This window comes from Anser anser (genome assembly GCF_964211835.1).
Source record: "Anser anser genome assembly, chromosome: 18".
Taxonomy (NCBI): domain Eukaryota; kingdom Metazoa; phylum Chordata; class Aves; order Anseriformes; family Anatidae; genus Anser; species Anser anser.
In genome coordinates this window covers 1,625,124-1,644,228 of record NC_139739.1, presented here as the reverse complement: position 1 = coordinate 1,644,228, position 19,105 = coordinate 1,625,124, and the positions used below count along the sequence as shown (strand labels likewise).

At 56.6% G+C, this 19,105-nt stretch overlaps 2 protein-coding genes across 5 annotated transcripts; one reads left to right on the top strand and one right to left on the bottom strand.

Moving 5' to 3' along the window:
- Positions 1 to 1,712: 1,712 nt before the first annotated feature.
- Positions 1,713 to 6,322, bottom strand: MMAB (metabolism of cobalamin associated B). 4 transcript variants are annotated; one of them, XM_083804131.1, is made up of 10 exons: positions 6,156 to 6,322; positions 5,571 to 5,623; positions 5,402 to 5,495; positions 5,255 to 5,312; positions 4,291 to 4,363; positions 3,820 to 3,917; positions 3,422 to 3,486; positions 2,677 to 2,736; positions 2,155 to 2,280; positions 1,713 to 1,875 (listed from the first exon to the last, which is right to left on the bottom strand). In XM_083804131.1, the coding sequence occupies exons 1-9, from the start codon at positions 6,305 to 6,307 to the stop codon at positions 2,193 to 2,195; spliced, it is 741 nt and encodes a 246-aa protein (XP_083660257.1). In that variant the 5' UTR covers positions 6,308 to 6,322; the 3' UTR covers positions 1,713 to 1,875; positions 2,155 to 2,192. The 4 variants fall into 4 exon arrangements, with proteins under 4 accessions (XP_083660257.1, XP_083660259.1, XP_083660256.1 ...); XM_083804133.1 differs by lacking the exon at positions 6,156 to 6,322 and adding an exon at positions 6,020 to 6,153; XM_083804130.1 differs by having other exon boundaries at positions 1,713 to 2,280.
- Positions 6,252 to 18,009, top strand: MVK (mevalonate kinase). Its single transcript, XM_083804125.1, has 10 exons — positions 6,252 to 6,383; positions 6,471 to 6,618; positions 7,397 to 7,544; positions 8,717 to 8,872; positions 11,385 to 11,488; positions 12,356 to 12,401; positions 13,140 to 13,230; positions 13,699 to 13,815; positions 16,255 to 16,408; positions 16,522 to 18,009. The coding sequence occupies exons 1-10, from the start codon at positions 6,306 to 6,308 to the stop codon at positions 16,671 to 16,673; spliced, it is 1,194 nt and encodes a 397-aa protein (XP_083660251.1). The 5' UTR covers positions 6,252 to 6,305; the 3' UTR covers positions 16,674 to 18,009.
- Positions 18,010 to 19,105: the final 1,096 nt, after the last annotated feature.

Here is a 19,105-nt window from a genome sequence, read left to right as displayed (position 1 = left end):
TGAGATTTCTTCCCCCCAGCTGGAAAAAAAGAAAATACTATAAATCCATCCTGGAGCTGATTTATATAGCATTCATGAAGAATTTATATTGCTAAGAATTTTATTCAATTAAACTTGAAAAGCCTCTGGATTCTTAAGGTTCAATAGTGATCACTGAGACAGAGCTATCATAAAACTGGATGGCCTGTCTGGAGCAGGCATTGAGAAAATGTCTGATGTGACATTGCAGCTGACGGTACAGTCCAAATCAAGAGCATTTGTCATTGGGATGTGTTACAGGCTAAGGCTTGGAAAATTACTCTGTGAAAAATGTGCATTAACAATAGCCATGAAATACGCGTTAAAAAAAAAAGGGTGAATAATGAGCCAGCGGTATCTATTAGCGCTGGGCATTCTTCACTCTGACCCCACTCTGATTAAAAAGTTAACACAAAAGCCAGAGACTTTTGGGGAGCAACTTTGAAGTTGTTCCTGCTTAAATAATTGAACAGGGGAAGCTGCGTGAGTTAAGAGCTCCCACCACCAACAGTCGCGCCCTTGGTGCAAAACGAGCGCTCTTAGCCTGTGTGATCGCCTTATAGCCCCCTTTTCTCTGATGCTCCTCCACCCAAGGAAGGGACAACCTAAACCCACGTGGAAGAACGCGTGTGAGGCAGATTGTACTTCTGAGCTGTAAGAGACTTGGGCTTTTAACTGCATAGACTGTAGTCATCTGGCTGCTCTACCTCCAACGTGGGTAGCAAGGCGTTAACTCGTTCAGCTGGCTGTAACGCACTTGTTTACGTACCAGGTTTTTTGGCAGTCCATCAGGAAGCTGGAAAAGCTTCCAACAGAGCGAGTCTGAGATCTCTGAATTTTAGTTAGCTTGCTCTGTCAATTTACTTGGAGGTGCCTTTGGCTTGCTGTTAGAAGATTGGGCTGCTAAGCTTGTATCATGTAAATTGATACACTTGAATTTACTGAAAATGATAAGAAACGGTAAAAAAAAAAAGAAACAGCAAAACGTGCAGCTGTTCTGAAAGATGAAGTGCTCAGCTGCCCTAGGTGAGCTCTGCGACAGGATGTCTTCTCTGCTGGAAGCACCGCATTTTATCGTGGTGTTTGCAGCCAGATTCCCCAAGCTTTGGGACACCCGCTCTGCTGAGAGCTCCACAGCAGTGAAGCTCCCAGGGCCGGTAACGTGTGGGGTACGAACATCTGTGGGTATTGGCCTCTCTCTTCCACCTCTAGCTGTGCCAGCTGAAAAGGCTCCAGGCCTCTGCTCCTCACCACAACCCCTTTATCTGCAAACTGGACCCGGGTGCCCGTAGCTGATAGGGATTTGACAACTGGACTCAAACACCTGCGGGCAAAGGGGGATGCTGCGACCAAGGTGTGCCCAAGGGATCCGCGCGCTGGGAGGGCAGCTCTGCACGGAGTTAAGCCCAGCTAACTACACAGGTTGTACCTGCACCTAGCCTGGAGGATTCGGCCCTTCCTCCTTGAATCCCCATCCTGCACAAGCCCATTCCTGGCAGAGGATGCATGGGATTGTCAGCACGGAGACATTTTTCACATGCAAAAGGAGAGGCAGCCAGAGCCAAAGAATTCAAAGTGCATTCCTGTAAATCTACACAGCTCAGCTCCAGCCAGGGCTGATGGATTGAAAGCAACTTAAAAAAGAAAAGCAAGCTGGGCTCGGTATTAAAGCATGACAGTTAGGGGCCCTTTGGTACAAGTAAATCACATTTATTATTTCAAAGCCTGTGGACAGAGTTCCTGAATCTCGGCACAGTAGCTGTTGTGCACGAGTATTGTGACTTACAAAGAGAAGCTGATTGTTTTCTCTTCTTCATTCCTCAGAGCCCCGTCAAAGTCTTTCCACAGAACCTGCCACTGCCCAGGGAAATTAAGACATCTCTGGAAATCAGCTGTAGTTATTAAAAGTCTCCTGACTCATTTCCAATCGAGGACAAAGAGTAATTCTGAAACCAGCACCACAGTGTTACTACAAGAGATACTCAGACAAGGCCGAAGAGAACAGCTGTGTTCCTTACAGTGTTTATGAACAAGGTCCTAGCTATTTTAGTTGGAAGTTCTCGGCAGCTCACGTTCCCAGTGCAGGCCTGCTCTCTGTATTATCCATGTCTGAGGAAAGCACTGTCCTGGATTTACCTTTCCATGATCTAGAAAGCAAACGTCCCAGCTCCCAGTCACTGCTCAGACTTTATGTATATTTTCTCTTCCTTCCCTTCCTTCATTGCAGCGTAACGCGCCAAAACGAAGAGGTAGTCGCTCAGTCTGTAAACCAAGGGAAAAGCAATGAGATCGCTTCTCACATCCCGTGTACCCGGCAGCGTGCACTACGCAACGAAGCACGTTCCATGACAGCACAAGAAGTGCAGGTAAAGCAAAGCAAAGCAAAGCCAGCCCGTACAAAAAGTGACTCCCAAAAGCGCCTTCGAGAAGAAAGTGAAGGGACTGCCCCTCCAGCACCGCAGAGGTGTCTGCAGAGACGTACAGGCCATGCAACCATACTTTTTAAAAAGCTGCTTGTTAAAACTTCAAAGATCATAATCTGGAAGGGAAACTCCTTGAGATGTAAAACCCCGCAGTTCTGTGCTGTGGCTAAGGGAACAACAACAAGCACGCTCCAGTGGTACAGAATAAGGAGGTGGATGGTTTTTTTTTTTTTACCTGTTTAAATATTTAGCCACGTTTGGATCTGCTTCCCCTGCTTGTACTAAAGGAACCACGCTAGAACAGGAAAAGGAAAGTTTTAGTGCATTTAACTTGCGAGTTCTGAATGAACAAATAAATGCAATTTGCTGGAGCACCGAACTTCACACCCCAGCCTCACGTGGAGCCCCTGTCCTGGTCCCCCGTGGCAGCTGTGAGCGCTGTTCAGTTCCACCAGAAATCCTTGGTGGCCACATAACACAAATCGTTACCACAACTTTCTGGAGGACTGCAGATGTGCTCCGCTAAAGGATACCCATGAGTGAGCTTCACTGAATAATGGGAGCAGCTTGTAAGTGAATAACCTGAAGGATCATTATGCCTTTCTGCAGGTAAACGGGAACCCTTATTTTGGGGAGGGAACAGAGCTGTTCATTGCCTCTTGCCTGGCATACAGCCCTCATTCTAGCCGTCTTCTGAAGAAACAACTGACTGTGATGTTAGCTTTTTGCAGACTAGGTTGCCCTGCCGTAAGGGGAGCACACCTACAGTAACATCTTCCTTAACATCAGCTGCTTCAGCAGGGAACCCGCAGCAGCTTGGTTAGAGCTGCTGCGCAGCGGGTTCAGGCAAACACAAGTGGCTTCGCATGGAAGTCACTTTGATAACGAGCAGATGAGTTTTCTCTCTGGTTTGCTGTTATTGTGGCGGTCTGATCATCTTCTGTTGATTTTGTTCAGTTACACCAAGAGCCAACACTCACCACCTCTCAGCTCTGCGGCAGACGGCTCGGGAAAAATGGAGAGCGGCGCTGCTTTTACCTCCCGACTGCAACGACAACGAAACAGCACATCAGTGCCTGCTAACAGACAGCCGTCCACCTCGTCGGACAACTGCAGCAAAGCTCATCGCATCTCGCACACGTGCAAGCTGAACAAACGCTCTGTTATGGCCAGGCAACTGGGAAGAGAGATCTAAATGCAGAAGCGTCTGGAAATTTAACTTGGCCTAGTCCTTCTCCGTGCTTTTCTTCGCTATTTGTCTGCACAAGTAACAGCTTCACAACCTGTTTCCTCCCGGCTCCCACAGCAAGTGGTGGGGCAGATTTACCCTAACAGAGCCAGCCTCCTCCTGGCAGCGAGTGGCACGAGCAATACCTACAGGCAAGATGAAAGCTCTGAGCGGAGGAAGCTGCTCTGAGTAGCTGTCAATCCACTGCTCCAGCTCCAGGACAGGCTTCTCGCTGAAAGCAGTTCGTTCTACAGAAGGAAAAAGAGAGTCAACTGCAAGAAATGCAGAATCACTCACTCCACAGATGGGGCTCTCCTTTCACGATTCTTGGATTGGTGAGCACTAAGAAAGCACCCCAAAATACTCTTCCTGCTGGAGCAGGGCTGGCTCCCCATTCAGCAGCTGCGGCGGCGCCCCAGGCCAGCTCGCATCGCTCGAGTCACACAGACACAGCAGCAGCAGCTCGTGGAACCACGCGGTACCCGCTCAGCACCCAGCCACACGGTGTGGAGCAGCCCTTGGGCAGCTCTCACTGCCGCACACCAGGGCAGCCTCCCAGCGCCAGTCCAGCACAGCGTGGATTCACGACCTGTTTTCCCAGGAAAATCCTCTGGCGCTTACTTAAGTGAGCTTCCCTGGCTGAGGAGAGAGGCGTCGCGATGTTGGAGCCCACATCCTGCAGCATGCACTGGACCTAGATGTGGCAATCAGGACAAAAATAAGAAGTGTTTGCGTTATCCAGCCTTTGACGCTCCAGTACAACCACAGCAAGCTCTGGGAGGCGACAGCTGGTTGTGCTGATTAAGGAGGATCCGACCCTTGTTGTTCATCATCCCCAGCCTGCTGGCAGGAGGGATCAGATACGTGCTCCCTAATTGCTTTATGAGAAACCAGATTATCGCGTGTACTCGTTTTCACTGGCACATTAAACCACCCTGGATGACCCTGGCGAGAGGAGACCAGGGGTACTCGCAGGATCTGGTTGCTGGTGGGACACCGAACCAGGAACCTCTGAGAGAGTGGCAGTGACAAACAGCTGGAGGTGGTGCTGGCTCGGTGTCACATCCACTTCCGAGAGGAGCATCTCTCCATAGCACGGGACGTTTCAGAGGCAGCCTGGTAAAGCTCTGTAAGGTCTCCGATTAGCTCCTTCTGAGGTCCTGTGCACAGCAAAGCCAGTTAGTAAAACCCACATAATGCCACGGTGGGAGCAGTCTCCCACCATCGCGCCCACATAGTTTTGGTGCCCTGATCCCAAACCTGAGGCTCCGTGACGAGACTTAACTCACGTCCGTGACGTGTGGGGGCACAGATCTGGGTACATGTGGATACGTTTATCTGCCCGCAACCGATCTGCTTGAGCTGCCGGTTTCCTTCCCGGTTAAAGTTTGTCTCTTGGGGGGTAACTGTGGCTCAGAGCCTTAAATATTTATGGGATGCTTCATCCTAATATTTTAATGCTAAGTTTATTTTATTTAATTTATTTAATGCTAAGTTCCTACGTGTCAACGGGAGCATCCTGCCTAAAACCAGCGCGGCACGCGGCGGGGCCGCGGCGTGAGGAAGGCCTGCCGGCAGCACTCACTTTGCGAAGCTGCTCCACGAACGCGTGCCCCTTCTCGACGCCGAACTCGCTGGCCAGCCTGCGGCGGGGAAAGGGGGTGAGCGGGGGGCTGCGGCCCCCCGGGGCTCGGGGAGGAGGAGGCCGGGGGAGGCCCCGCGGGGCGCTCACCCGATGGCGGAGCTCAGCTCGTCCGTGGTGCCCAGCGCCTCGAAGACGCGGTCGCCCTTGGGCCTCCTCTCCCCGGTGAAGGTGCTGGAGAAGCCTGCGGCAGGCGCGGGGGGAGCTCAGGACCGGGCAGGGCCGGGCAGGCCCCGCTCCCCGGCCGCCCCGGGCCCACCTCCGTCCCCCGTCCGCGTGTAGATCCTCGGGGCGCGGGCACCGCCGGCGGGGCTGCGGGAGGTGGGGGTCGTCAGGGGGCGGCAGGCAGCTCCCGGCCCCGGGCCCGGTCCCCAGCGCCGGCCCCGGTCCCCGGTCCCGTTCCCGTTCCCTGGTCCCGGTCCCGATCCCCGGCCCCCGGTCCCGATCCCCGGTCCTGATACCCGGCCCCAGTTCCCGCTCCCCGGCCCCAGTCCCCGCTCCCCGCACCCCGTCCCGGTCCCCGGTCCCGATCCCTGGCCCCGATCCCCGGTCCCGTTCCCTGGTCCCGGCCCCGATCCCCGGCCCCCGCTCCCGTTCCCGGCCCCGATCCCCGGCCCCGGTCCCCGCACCCCGTCCCAGTCCCCGGCCCCGTTCCCGGCCCCGGCCCCGATCCCCGCTCCCGCTCCCCGGCCCCGATCCCAGCCCCACCTGCCGGCCCCGCCGCGCTGCCGCAGCCCCAGCGGCCTCCGCACCCCCCGGGCCGCCGCCGCCGCCGCCCGCCGCAGCATCGCCGCCTCCCGCCGCAACCCCTCCGGGGCCCCCGCCAGGCCCCCGCCGGCCTCACCCCAGCGCCTCGCCACCCCGCGCCGCCGCCTCCCGATTGGCCGGCCCGCGGCCCCGTCCCCTCTGCGAGCCCCGCGATTGGCTGGGAGCGAGCGGGGCGGGGCCGGCGGCTGAAGCCGGAGCGGGGCGCGGTGCCCGGCGGCGGGCGGCCATGGCGGAGCGGGGCCTGGTGGTGTCGGCGCCGGGGAAGGTGATCCTGCACGGGGAGCACGCCGTGGTGCACGGCAAGGTGAGCGCCGCCACGGGGCGGGACGGGCCTGGGCTTCGTGTTCCCGGTCCTCACGCCCCGTCCCGTCCCGTCCCGTTCGTCCCGCAGGCGGCGCTGGCCGTGGCGCTGGGGCTCCGCACCTTCCTGTGCCTGCGGCCCGGCGGCGAGGAGCGGCTCCGTGTCCGCCTGCCCGGCGTCGGCGTCCTCAGGAGCTGGGATCTGCCCGGCCTCCGCGCCCTCAGGGGTCGCCTCGAGGGTGAGAGGGGACCGGGGGGTCCCGGGGGGGCGGCACTGGGCTTGGGGGGGGGGGTGGGATGGGGTTAGGGTTGGGGTTGGGTTGGGTTGGGTTGGGGGCTTGGGTTGGATTGGGGTAGGGTGGGTTCATCAACTGACAGGGGCACGGGGTAAGGGGGTGTCCTGTCCCTCATGGGCTGGATGGGGCTGGGGGGACCCGGGGTTAGGGCAGGGAGCTGGAACCAGGGGGTCTGTAAGGGCCCCAGCCGCCCTCGGGCGCTCAGCGTCTCGTGCCGGGTGACCCCGTGGGTCCCTTCCCGCTGCAGGACCTGGCACCAGCTCCCCCGACCCTCACCAGCTCTGTTTGCTTAGCAGGACAAAGTCCACAGGGTCAGCGCGTCGGTAACCTCAGCACCGGCCAGAACTTCTCTTGTGCTCATCCCTGCCCTGGCTGTTGGATCTCAGACGCGTCTGAAGCACCTCAGCGTCCCTGTTCTTTAATAACCAGCATTTGGCTTGCCAAATTCTGCCTGGTGGTGGATGGGCACACGTGAGAAGTGAAGGCACGGAGTCTCTGTCAGATGGTGCAGGTGTGGGGATGGAGGAAGATCAGGTTCTCGGGGTGGTTGGTGGTTTTGCTTTGTTTTATCCTGAGCAGAAAGCTTGTAGGTAAAACGTGAAACTAGTTCGTAGTCCGTGTCTGCCTCCTCTAACAAGAGTTGTTTGTGTAAACGCAGCTTTCGGGTTTAACAATTTCCTGGCTTCTAAGTGTTTGAATTCTCCCCTGCTTGCCTCCCTAGCTGACTTTGATGAGTCTAAGCCCCCCAGCGCAGAACTGCTGGAAGCACTGAAAGAGTTTGCTGGAATCCCTGCCGAAGCCTCAGCTCCCGACAGCCTTGCTATTCTTGCCTTCCTTTATATGTGCCTGGCTATTTCAGCTAAGTATAGGTAAGGCTGTCCTCCTGCCCCAAAATAAACGTGTTTTGGGCGTTCAGCGTTAATTGCATCTTCAAGGTCACAGAAAGAAACCAATTCTTTCAGGCAAAGTAAGAAATCAAAGGGAATCGCACTTTATTTAGGTTCTGGGCACCTCAAGAGACCCCTTCAGAGCTGGTGTGTTTGGTGGGTGGGGTGCCCCAAGTGGGTGGGCTGGGAGTTGTTGGCTCTCGCTTACACGTCTGGCTTTGAGATGCTGCAGTCAGTGCGGCTCATCCCACCCTTCCTGCACAGTCGGTAGGAGCAGACAGACAGACAGACGTCCTGCACTGCAGGCAGCTCATTTCATACGGGCTTAGCGTAGGCAGGAGAAACACCTACGGAAACAAGCTGTGAATTCAGCGGCTGATCCCTCTGCTAAGCTGGGTCTCCTTCCAGATTTGAGAACTTGGGGTCACCACAGCTCACGGCTGTTTCAGTTTCCAAACTTGATCAGCACAGTTGGTGATAATCTAAGTTACTGATGGGGTGCTCGGGGCGAGGTGTGATCCATGCAGCACCATCACAGCCTGTTTCCAATACTCTTAGCCAAGGACCGAAGGCTAAAGGAACGTGACAGAGACTTGCTTTGCAGTCTCTGTGCTGCTTGGTGACAAGCAGGTTGAACCAGGTTGTGGTTCCCACCGCTCACCTGCCGGTGCAGGCTTCTGTTTTGATGCTGGGGTCTGTAGCAGCCCTGACACGGTCGGTGGAGAAGAGGCCACGTGGACACAGGCACGTGCGCCCTTCATCATCCCCGGCAGCTTCTTGCTCCAGCGAGGTGTAACGGTGTGGTTGGAAATTTGTGACACTCGGTCTTTACTTAAAATATATTTAAATTCACGCAGCAGTCTCTGAAGGGTCTCTTTATGGTGCTACTCAAGTATTTGGTTACAGAGTGCCCCTCCCAGCTGCTTGATGAGCTGTGCTAATCATAGATCCGATTTAGCCAGGCTTTGTTCTGGTACAATGGCTCGGTGAGGCTACTCAGCTGCCTGCGTGCGGCGGGTGCGTGCGCATGTGCTGATGGTGCCAATTTTCCAGCAGCGTTTCCTGTGATCGGTCCTAAATGGCATCTTTTACCTCCGAAAGGTTGTTCCGAGATGGGATTCGAGGTCGCTGTAAGCCTGCCCTTTGTGTTTCAGAGATGTTCCCAGCGCGGACATCGTGGTGTGGTCTGAGCTGCCCACGGGAGCCGGGCTGGGGTCAAGCGCTGCCTACGCGGTGTGCTTGGCGGCGGCGCTGCTGCGCACCTGCGGAGCCATCTCCTGCCCTCTGAAGGACGGGGAGACCACAGCCAGGTAACTAATGCCTTGGAGGCACGCCGCGGGGGCAGCTCTGCTCTCTGACAGCAGCACCCCGCGATGTGGGGTCGATGTCCCTGGCTGGGGGGTTCTGTTTGGATCAGCACATCCCGCAACATGACCGCTGTGCCCCTATCTTTCCTTTTATCTGAGCAAATTCTGGCACTGGCGCCTCTCCTGGGCTGTCCGGCCGTCTCTTGGGCTCAGGCTCTGGCTGTAGCCGTGGCCGTGGCACCCCGAGCTCGGCTCGTTTCCCTTCCCTCCCTGTTGCTGCCTGTGCTCCAGCAGCAGAGGCGTGTCTTGTCCCAGGGCTCTGACCTGCGAATCGTGTTTACAATTCTGTTCTCCTGATAGAAGCACCTGGATGCAGAGACTCGGTAAAACGCGCGCATTTAACCCACTTCTTACCCTGTCTAGTGTAAGGCAGCTTTATTTTGCCAAGAAAATAAAACACGTGCTTTAATGTGGCGGAATTTTTTTTTTTTACCTCTATTTCTTCTCTGTCCCTGAGCATCTTTTAGGTTTTGCTTTGAGTTGTCAAAGAGTCAAAGACCCTTTCTACCTTTTTCCCTGCGTCTTCACGTGGATTTTTTTTCCGCACGTGGTAGGTTTCCTTCGGATTTCTTGCCTGAGTCTGCCCTTTATCAGGGGCTGCTGAAAGGGAGTTTCTTTCCCTCTCCCCTGCGTGGCTTTCCGTTGGAGTTGAACCTTGAAAAACTGGTCTGCTCTGCTGTGTGGCTGAGGAGGCTCCGCTTAGAGATGCGTATCGCAGCTGGAGCTGCAGAACCCTCTATTGTTCCTTCCCTGCCAGGTGCAGCCTTTTATGGCTGGCTCTGTGGATTTTTGGGGGGGGGCCTGAGAGTGAGACCGTGAGAGGGGGTAGCTTCAAAACCTGAGCTTGCAGGCTGACCCAGAAACACGTTCCTAGAGCGGGTTCGTGAGCTGTGACCATGGGGAGGTTCGCCCGAGCACACGACGTGAGAAACGAGAGGCCAGTGCTAAACCAGCCGGCGAGCAGCAAGGATGTCTTCATTCCCTGCTCACACTTCTTAGCTTCGGCTTGAATACAGCGTAATTTTTTTTCTTCCAGCTGGCGTGCAGAGGGGTGAGTGAGAGATGGGGGTGTCAGACTTCAGAAGGTTTTTGCTTAACGTTGCAAGAAAAGAACAGCGTGATATAATGACTCCTGCGTCGCGAAGAATCGCAGCCGCTCAAAGAGGATTAAAAACAAGTGGTTTACAGCAAACTGCGCTTCTATTTTGAGTAGCGGTGGTGTGAGCTGTTTTCCTGAATGCTTCGCAGATTAAATATTGGCAAGTGAAATTAAAGATGTGTGGAGATGGATGAAAGATGTTCAGCTGCAGCCTGGGAACGTGGGAAGTTTGAGGAAGAGGCTTCCAGGTAGCAGGCGGCTCCCCTGATTTCTGCCCTACCCTAGCAGGGGTCAGCGGCTGTTCCTTATTTCTTGTAGGGCTGCTTGGTGCTTATCTAAAATCTACATCTCTGCCTCCACCGCCGTCATGCAGTTTGTTTTCTGGGCCCCGTGGTCCAAAAGCCGAACATTGTCGCTACACCAAATGCCAGCTTTGATCTCTGCAGAAGGTCCCGGTGCTGGGATGTCTGATCCCACGGAGCGTTAAAACCACTCGGGCAGCGCCTCGGGGCGTGCGTGGGCTGTAGGGCGGGCAGTGCTGTGTGCCAGGAGAGGGATAGACGCCCGCCCGTGCGCGTCTGAGCGTGTTAGAGCGGGGCGCAGGAGCACCCGCTGGCTCTGCAGGACGTCGGGCTTCCCTCGTGGCTGGGTTTGGGAATCGGGCGAGCTCTGGGCTCGGCTGTGTGGGCGCACTGGGGGACGCTTGGGAAGGAACCAGCGTGGTGAAGCTGCGGGCAGCAAGTGCTCTGTAACCGGCAGCTCCGTGTTGGCTTTTTGTGCGGCTACAGCCCCTTAATTGGTGTGTTCGGTCAGGGGCCTCGATCCTGGCTGAGCCTGACCCAGCACCGAGCCCTTCAGCCAGCGTTTAACCTCTCCCAGCACTTACCGGTCGGTGTGACTGCTTTCAGGGCAGCAGAGAGCCCGCTCCCGTGTCTCTCAGCATAAACACCTCGGCATTTGCTTCCCTTTTGTGTTTTAAGTGCCAGCACCCAGCGTGGCTTGAAGTGTTAGGAGTTAATCCCTGAAAATCAAAGCCTTTGCTCGAGCGTCGCTTCTGGTGACATCTTCTGACCCAATTTGTTAGGCTTCTGCGGCTGAGCAGCTGGCAATTAGAGGCTGAGGCTGCCTGCGTGAGGTGCAGCTTTTGGCGTTCTCATCTGCGTGTAAACTCGCCGTCCTGCGTGTCGCTGAGCGGGGTCTCAGGGCAGCGTGTGGTAACACGGTGTTGGGAGGTGTGGATGGGGCTGGGTGCGCGGCGAGCTGACCCTGATCCGCTTCGGTGCGTGCTGTGCTTCCGTCTGTGCTCCTTGTGTGCCGTTTTTCGTGGTTTCGAGTTCTTTTTTTCTTGCCTTCCAGGTGGACGGAAGAAGAGATGACTCTGATCAACAGCTGGGCCTTCCAGGGGGAGCGGGTGATCCATGGCAATCCCTCGGGTGTGGACAACGCCGTTGCCACTTGGGGTACGTGCGTGTGTGCTGCTCCCCGGCCCCAAACGGGGGTGCTGAGGGGCTGTTGGGTGCCAGAGCAGCAGCCCCGCTTCTGTTCTCCAGCGCAGGCTGCGTGTCAGCTCTGGAAGGTGGTGAGCCCCGTCCGTAACTGGGACGGGAGCCAGTCGGGGGGCTGGCAGACCTGCGTTTACACCAGGGATCTGCATCCCCCGGGCAGGTGCTGTGGGGCAGAGACCCTGCTGCAAAGAACCGAGACGTTCTGGTACGAACAAAGAAACGTAATCCTGTCCCCGGGATAAGGCAGGAGAAAATGCACTCGGACAGCTGTCACGCAGTTTCAATTAGCAGAGACTTCCAAGTGTTTTGGAAGCGTCCTTTTCCTTTTAATAATCTTTCTAATGAGACCTAATCGCAGTGCTTTGGTAAAGCAGGAGCCAGGCGAGAGAATCCTTCAGGACAGGGAAGTTCCCTGCTAGCAGACGCCTGCTGACACGAGCACAAACGTCCGGTCCCGTCTGAGACCAGCACGCTTGGCCCTACCCCGGGGAATCGTTGCTGGAGTCTCTTTTTCAGCAAAGATTTAATGCTGGCCAAACTCTTTGCCTTTAGAAAAATAAATAAATTACCGTGATCCTGAGGTAGAGGGGGGGCAGAGGGAAAGTCACCGGGTTAACCGTGTCCAGCGAGACCCTCTCATTAAGTCAGCGGGGCCGGGCAGATTCATGCTGCCTGCGAACATGGTTCATTTAGCTGGTGTTCCTTGCAATTACTGTCATGTGCTCTGGGTGAGGTTCTGAAGATGAAAGCCCTTCTGTCTCTTACAATACCGCCTTATCTCGGCTGGCTGTGCGCTGAGACAATGCGTGTGTTTCACTTTAGGTGGAGCCCTGAGATACCAATCAGGAAAAATCAAATCGTTAAAGAGGTAATACTGGAGCTTAAAAATAACTCTTACGTGCAGCGGGCGGAACGTGTCAGAAGTGCCTCGGGCGGACGTGGCACTGCATGAGATGGATGAGAGGCTGCGAGCCGCGGGGCTCCGCGGCCCCGTTTCGTCCCGGGTGTGGGGAGCTTGAGTGTCGTCTTGGTTTGGGGTGGGCGAGAGCAGCAAAATGTTTGGTCATTATCCGACATCAGATGAGCGCGGCGCAGAGGATCGATATTAATTTCATGGCATTATGGGCAGCAGGAACGGATCTGCTCCTGGCAGCAAATGACATTGTGGGGAGGGGGAAACTTCTTGCTTACCTGATGGCAGGGCTGCGTAAAAAGCGAGCTGCAGGGAGCAGGTCCAGGCCCTGAATGCCTCCTGCCACGGGAGGATAATCATTAAAATCTTCCCCAGTGCATGAAATTGCTTTATTAGCAGCTAATGGCTACTGCTGGCCAGCCTCGCAGTATTTCAAAGGAAGGATTTTACTTGGAAAACAGAGATTTCAGTAAACACGCTAGTCCCGTTTATCGTGCTAGTGCAGTTGTTCGTTGTAACCGAGAAGAACAAGTCTGAATCCAGCCGGTGCTCGAGTGCCTGCCTAACTTCCCCAAAATTAGTGGGACCCTTATCTTTGTCGTGCTCAGCTGAAGGCCCCGAGAGGCCCGGTGGGCTTGGGAGCTGCGGGGCTTTCCCGAAGGACGGAGGCTGACCGTGTCTTGTCGCTTGCAGGGTGCCGACGCTCAGGATCCTGCTGACCAACACCAAAGTCCCGCGAAGCACCAAGGTCCTGGTGGTGGGGGTCAAGGAGAAGATCCTGAAGGTGCAGCGCCTGCATGGCCACGGGGTTGGGGGCGTGCGCTGGGGGGGAGATAGGAGATAACCCTAGTGAGCTCTGACCTCCTTGTGCAGGGCTCGCAGGCAGCTCTTGTGAGCTCTCGTGGTTGTGAGCCAAGTGTTCAAACTTGCTCCTAGCTAGCACCTGGGGACTGGAGTTGAGCTTCCTTCCCTCCCTCCAGCACACAGGGCTTGCTGCAGAATTCACCAGCGTGCCACCCTGAACAGAACAGCTCCTTCCCCTGGCCTGTTTCCCTCTGTTTCCCTCTCTTCCTCCAGTTCCTGCAGGTGTGAGCGTCTGGGCGCTGCCCTGCTCTGCACTGGGTTTTTTCTGTGAATTAGAGCCCTGAGGAGGGCGAGGAATTGTGCAGCTCCTAAAGGCCGGGGCGGCTCTGTCAGGGTGGCGTGAGGTCCAGCAAGCACTCTGCTCACATCTTGCCTCCCTGCTTCTCAGTTCCCGGCTATAATGAACCCAGTGCTGGACTCCATCGATGCCATTTCTCAGGAGTGCCAAAGTGTTCTGGAAGCGATGCCTGCAAATCCATCACCGGAGTATTACCCTGTGCTGGAGGTAAGGGGCTTGTTCGCCAGTATTTTTAGACGCTGTTACTGTTGAACATCAAAATGTCATTTAAAGACCATTAGGGCTAAGAAAGAATTTGATAGCAGGAAGTATTCAGGTCGGAGTGAAATTGTGGTCTGCGTGCGCTGCTCTTAATGCCCTTCTGGGAGCTGGGGGACAGAAAATGCTCTTTGTGTCTTCCCGCAGCACAGAGGACGGGGAGGGAGGGAGCAGACCTGGTGCTTTGGGGACTCGTAGCCCTAAAGGTTTTGTTTCTGTCTGAAAAGGGTGGGGTGTGTTTGGGCTGCGACGCCAGCCTCGCTCGTCTGCTGCTCTGTCACTGCCGGGGCTGGAGCGGAGAGCCCAGCAGCCCCCGGTCGGCGAGGGGCTGGTCGCGAGCCAGCTCCCGGCGCTCGGCGCTCATCCTGGCTCCAGAGGATGACAAACGGAGCTGTGCCCAGAGCTGACCTGACGTTGATGCATGAGGTGCATGCGGAGATCTGCGTTCGGCTTGGCTTTCTGCAGAGGGGGAGAGGCTGCTGCCGTGGGGGGAACGCGCTGCCAAGCGGGGGGAGCTCGTTGCGGTGCCGGGAGCGCCGCAGCACCGCCTGGTGCGGGGTGAGGACGCGTGGTGGTGCCCCAAGGCACCCACGGGTGCCAAACCTGGCCACGGGTGCTGAGCGACCCATCGGTACCAGCGGTGCAGTTCCCCGGGGCTGTCCCGGGAGGGGCAGAGCTGCAGTGAGCTGCTTTCTGTACCGAAGCTGCGGGTTTGTCTCGAGTCTGAAGAGCCCACGGAGGCGCAGTTTATCACACGCGGCACGGATGTGTGCGCACACATCTGGCTGCTTCTGGAACGTGCAGTTCTGGGCAGCCCTGCCTTCGAACCGTCGAACTAGTCTACTGTGTCATCAGCTGTCAGCCGGCTCCTGGCAGGTCGTGGAGCAGATGACAGGTGTCTCGGATCGTCACGGGGAGCGCCGTGCCCGCGCTCAGGCATGTAAAGAAGCCTCTCGATGGGCACCCGTCCAGCCCAGCACAAAACTTGTGATACGTGCGCTGTGCTTGCAGCGGGCTGGCTCGTCTTCCCACGTTTGTTCCGGCACAGTGCAGAAATGCTCTGGAGGTGGGTAGAGGGTTACTCCTGCACCGTCCTCTCCTGCGTGGTGGTAGCAGGAGACCCGAGCGGAGCTGAGGGATGGCGGTGTTGGAGCTCACAGCTCGCACGCAGCACCCCTCCCAGCTCAGCATCCCTCCCTGCTCACCGTGAGCTTGCAGCAGGCAGGGAGGTGCTGGGAGCATGGGGTGCTGCTGGCTCCCGTCCCAGCTGGCTCCTGCTTGTGGCACCCTCCAGGACAGCAAGAGGGGCAGCAGGTACCTGTAGGGAAGACGACTGAGTTTTGTGGTGTCAGACCAACACTGTTAAGAGCGAGCTTCCCCCGCTGACGGTGCCGATGAGTTGGGAGGATGCTGCTGTCGTTGGAGGTCTGATGTCCTTTCATGGCCCAGAGTTTGGTCTGTGGGAGGTAGCTGAGCACTTCCCTCTGTTCCGTAGCTCCGCACCTCTAGTACGGGGCAGAGAGAAGCTGCAATCCTCACCCCTGCCTGTTGCTGTTGTCACCTGGGGCGTTCGGGCTTTGTCCCCGCAGCAGCTTTCCCCAGGAGCAGCGGCGCTGGGGGCTGGCTGGCACAGAGACGTGCAGGCAGCCCTGCTGGGAGGGCGGCGTTGCCTGCGGAGAGGCTCGTGCTGCCCCCAGAGGGCCGGAGCTCCTCTTGACCCCTCTTGTGCTGGGTGCCAGGTGCCCGGCGCGGTGCTGGTGAGAGGCCCCTTGGCTTGCAGCCCACACAGAGGGCGAAGCTTTCCTTCCCTGGGCTTGCAGCGTGCAGCTCCATGTCTCCTCTCCAGCTGGGCTGGTTCTGACCTGGCTGTGTTAGAAGAACCCTGGATTTAGTGCTGCTGGGAGGATCGCAGGGCAGGTGACAGCCAGCAGTGCTGGCTCAGTGCCCTTCCCACAGCCAGCAAGGGGCTTGGCGCAGCCTCCAGCTCAGCACTTGTGTGACAGAGGAGAGGCGAAACAGTCGGGAGGCATCGGGGAGTTCTGATTTAGGGCCTGGAATAAACACCTGTAAGCAGCTTGCTGCGACCAGGATTTTCTCCTTCCTGAGTGAGGAGGTCCAGAAGCTGCTGTACGGCTGTCACGGTGGTGGGCAGGAGCAGCACAAATCATGGGATGGGGTCAGATGAGCAGCACGGGGCTCAGGCACTGGCCTCAACCTTGCTGGACCCCAAGGCGTGCTGGTGGCCAAGCTCCCCGCAGACACGAGGTGGCTGTCGGGTGGCCGGGAAGGCAGGGCAGCCCCCCCGCAGCTTCCCGAGGAAGGACCTGTGGCCGGGAAGAGCTGCCGCCACCGCATGTGCTCATCTCCTCTCTGTGCAATCGCTTTTAGGAACTCTTCGATATCAACCAGCACCACCTGAACGTGATCGGAGTCGGCCACCCCTCCCTGGACCGGCTGTGCCGGGTGACGGCCTCGCACGGCCTGCACAGCAAGCTCACCGGCGCTGGCGGCGGCGGCTGCGGCATCACCCTGCTGCGACCAGGTGAGTGCCCCTCCGCCCGCCCGGCGCGGCACGGGGGCGAACGTGGTCGCCCCTTCCTGCCTCCAGGCACGGCCTGGCTGACCCGCTGGCTGTTCTTGCCTCCCCCTTGGCAGACACCACCCCGCCGGCCGTGGAAGCAGCCAAGCGAGATCTGTGCGCTTGCGGGTTTGAATGCTGGGAGACCGACATCGGGGCCCCCGGCGTGACCCTGCACTCCTCCTCGTCTTTAAACGCCCAAGTGCTGCACGCGCTCTCCGAGAGCTGAGCCGCTGCCCCGCTGCCTGGGAGCTTCTCCCCGGCGATCCCATCTGGGTGCCTCTGGGTGCTGGGGTTCAGGGCTGGTGTCTCGGGGAGCTGGGACTGCGATGAGGACCCAGGAGCAACTGCTCGCACTTGCGCTGGGTCTGAGTCTGACCCAGCCTCTCAGAAATCCTCTCTCGAATTTCCTTACTCAACTGCCGCGCTAATCTCGAGGGGCAGGAGGAGAGCTCTGGGCTGGATTCCAGCACGGATAATGACACTCTGCTTGGTTCTCCTGCTTCAGATGCATGTGGTGTCTCTCCGCGTCTCCCCTGGCGTCCCGCGAGGGCGTGCAGCGAGGCTGGCGAGGCGGATGTGCGGAGTGCTTTGACATTTTTGGGTGAAAAGCATCTTGGCAGCTCAGGGCTCGACACTTGGGTCTCGGTTTTTCCTGGACTGCAATTTACCGTGCAAAGGAAACGTTTAAATAGAGCTCTTACCTGTTACTAATGAAGGGTTGGATAATTAACATGAAAAAACAGCACAACTCTAATGAAATTATCACTGTTTTCACCCTGTCTGGGCTAGTAAACAGGGTCCTGTAACCAGACCCTTTTCTGCTCACGTGCCCGAGGTCTGGTTCAGACTCTGGCTGTTACCTGCAGGGAGGGTGGCTGAAGGCAAAGGCAGTTTTAGAATCTCTAGGATTTAGAATTTTCTTACAGTAGCTCTTCTGGGATCTGTCTGGGGAGCTCTCACACCTCTGTCTTAAATGAGCACGTGCTCGACCCTTGCCTGCAGGTGGGGGTGTGAACTGTGCCTCCTGCCCGGGGGGGTAAAGGTGGGGGAGATGGAGGGGGTCAGCAAAAGCAAACACGGATTTGTTCTAGTTTAAAGTAATTGGTTTTAAGTAAGGAAAAAATACTCTTCAAGAGCTGGCCACCGTTTGCAATTGGTGAGGTATAAAACCTAAATGTTTCTTCGTCTGAAATCTTAACGGTGTACTGCTACCTGCGTGGAGCTGGGAGGTGAGTACGTGACCCCGGGGTACCCTGAAGTAATAAGCTGGGGTCTCTTCGATACCTGCTGAAGATTTTGTCATTGTTTGTTTTTGTTTGTTTGTTTGTTTGTTTAAGTGTTGCTCTGTTCAAAAATTAACTTGACTGAAAGCCAAATACTACATCGTCAGAGGTGGGGGAGCTTGCTTTCCCCTTCCAGTGCAGGAATAAGAAATCAGGAGTGAGAAGCTGAGGTCTGCTAGCTCTAACATTTTGCCATCCTCATGACCAGGTTTAGTTCGCTGATCAGACATAAATAAAACTGTCTCTGTTTTTAATAAATTGACATTTTATACGTGCAAAGTGTTCTTTGATAATTATGCCGGCTACAAAAGGAAAAAAAGTACCGTACGCTGCTTCAGTAAAACCCGGTTTCAGATGCTGGTTTTCTACGTGTCTAATTACAATTCCAATTTGCATCCAAGAACAGCTTTACACTAATCACAAGTCAGAAAGCCTGATAAATAATTTACCGTTTTCTAATACAGTGTAATCAATGTGAGGATCTGGATGCGTGCTGCCTTCATAACCACTTAAATGTGTCTGTAGCTTCTCCTGGTGAGCACAAAGAAATGCCACGTTCCCTGCGAAGAAACTTCACTTCAAAACAACGTCTCGGGGGTTAATCAGCGTTAGCTGCTTTCCTTAGAAGAAGGCCTGGCAGCTCTGGTAGGAAAAGAACTAAAAAATGTGGATTTGCTGCTTTAAATCATAACTAAGACGTGTGGGTCCTCCCGATACCGGCCTGCTGAGCCGTACGAGTCCTCGCGTCCTTCAGTGAACGTCCCCCTGGGCTGGCTCTGCTCCATTTCTCGTCTTTCAGCCGTGCCAGGGCCGTAGCTGGAGGCCTTGGCCCTCCCTGGCACGAGCTCCGCTGCAATCTGCGACCTGCGGCCTTGTTGTCCGCCAACTTTCGGCCTCGTCTCGCGGGCCTCTGCTTCGCCGGGGGGTGACGGAGATGCAGAGGTGACGCGGGGAATGGGGGGCTGAGCCCGGAGGCCGAGACCTCGGAGGGATCGGGGTTGTGGTGGGTGCCGCAGGGCGAGCTGGGGCACGGCCCCCTCCCCGGCTTTCCTCCTGCCCCGCGACCCCAGGCTCCCAAATCCGTCTCTGCACAAGGCCGGGGGCTGCAGCACGGGAGGATGCTGCCCCCCCCTCCCCGTGCCACCGGGACCAGAATTGCGTAAGTCAGCAGCTGGAGCCGGTCCCAATTTGTGAGCAGTAGGCACGGATTTAGCATCCATCTGCAAGCGCTGGAGTGCCCGCGCTCTCCTTCATTTATTCCTCCCTCCCAGGCTCAATCAGAGGCTCCGCGGGCACCTCGCCGCTCTCAGCGGGATTACCGGGGGGGGGCACGGGCATCGGCCTGCTGCTGGCATCCGCGCGGGGCGCAGAAATC

Excerpts from the sequence above, each read along its gene's own strand:
- MVK (XM_083804125.1), top strand. The coding sequence starts at position 6,306 with ATGGCGGAGCGGGGCCTGGTGGTGTCGGCGCCGGGGAAGGTGATCCTG. Across the intron at positions 6,619-7,396 it reads CCTCAGGGGTCGCCTCGAGG|CTGACTTTGATGAGTCTAAG; the intron begins GTGAGAGGGGAC and ends TTGCCTCCCTAG. Across the intron at positions 8,873-11,384 it reads GACGGGGAGACCACAGCCAG|GTGGACGGAAGAAGAGATGA; the intron begins GTAACTAATGCC and ends CTTGCCTTCCAG.
- MMAB (XM_083804130.1), bottom strand. The coding sequence starts at position 6,307 with ATGGCCGCCCGCCGCCGGGCACCGCGCCCCGCTCCGGCTTCAGCCGCC. Across the intron at positions 5,313-5,401 it reads GAGCTGAGCTCCGCCATCGG|GCTGGCCAGCGAGTTCGGCG; the intron begins GTGAGCGCCCCG and ends TCCCCGCCGCAG. Across the intron at positions 4,364-5,254 it reads TCGTGGAGCAGCTTCGCAAA|GTCCAGTGCATGCTGCAGGA; the intron begins GTGAGTGCTGCC and ends TGCCACATCTAG.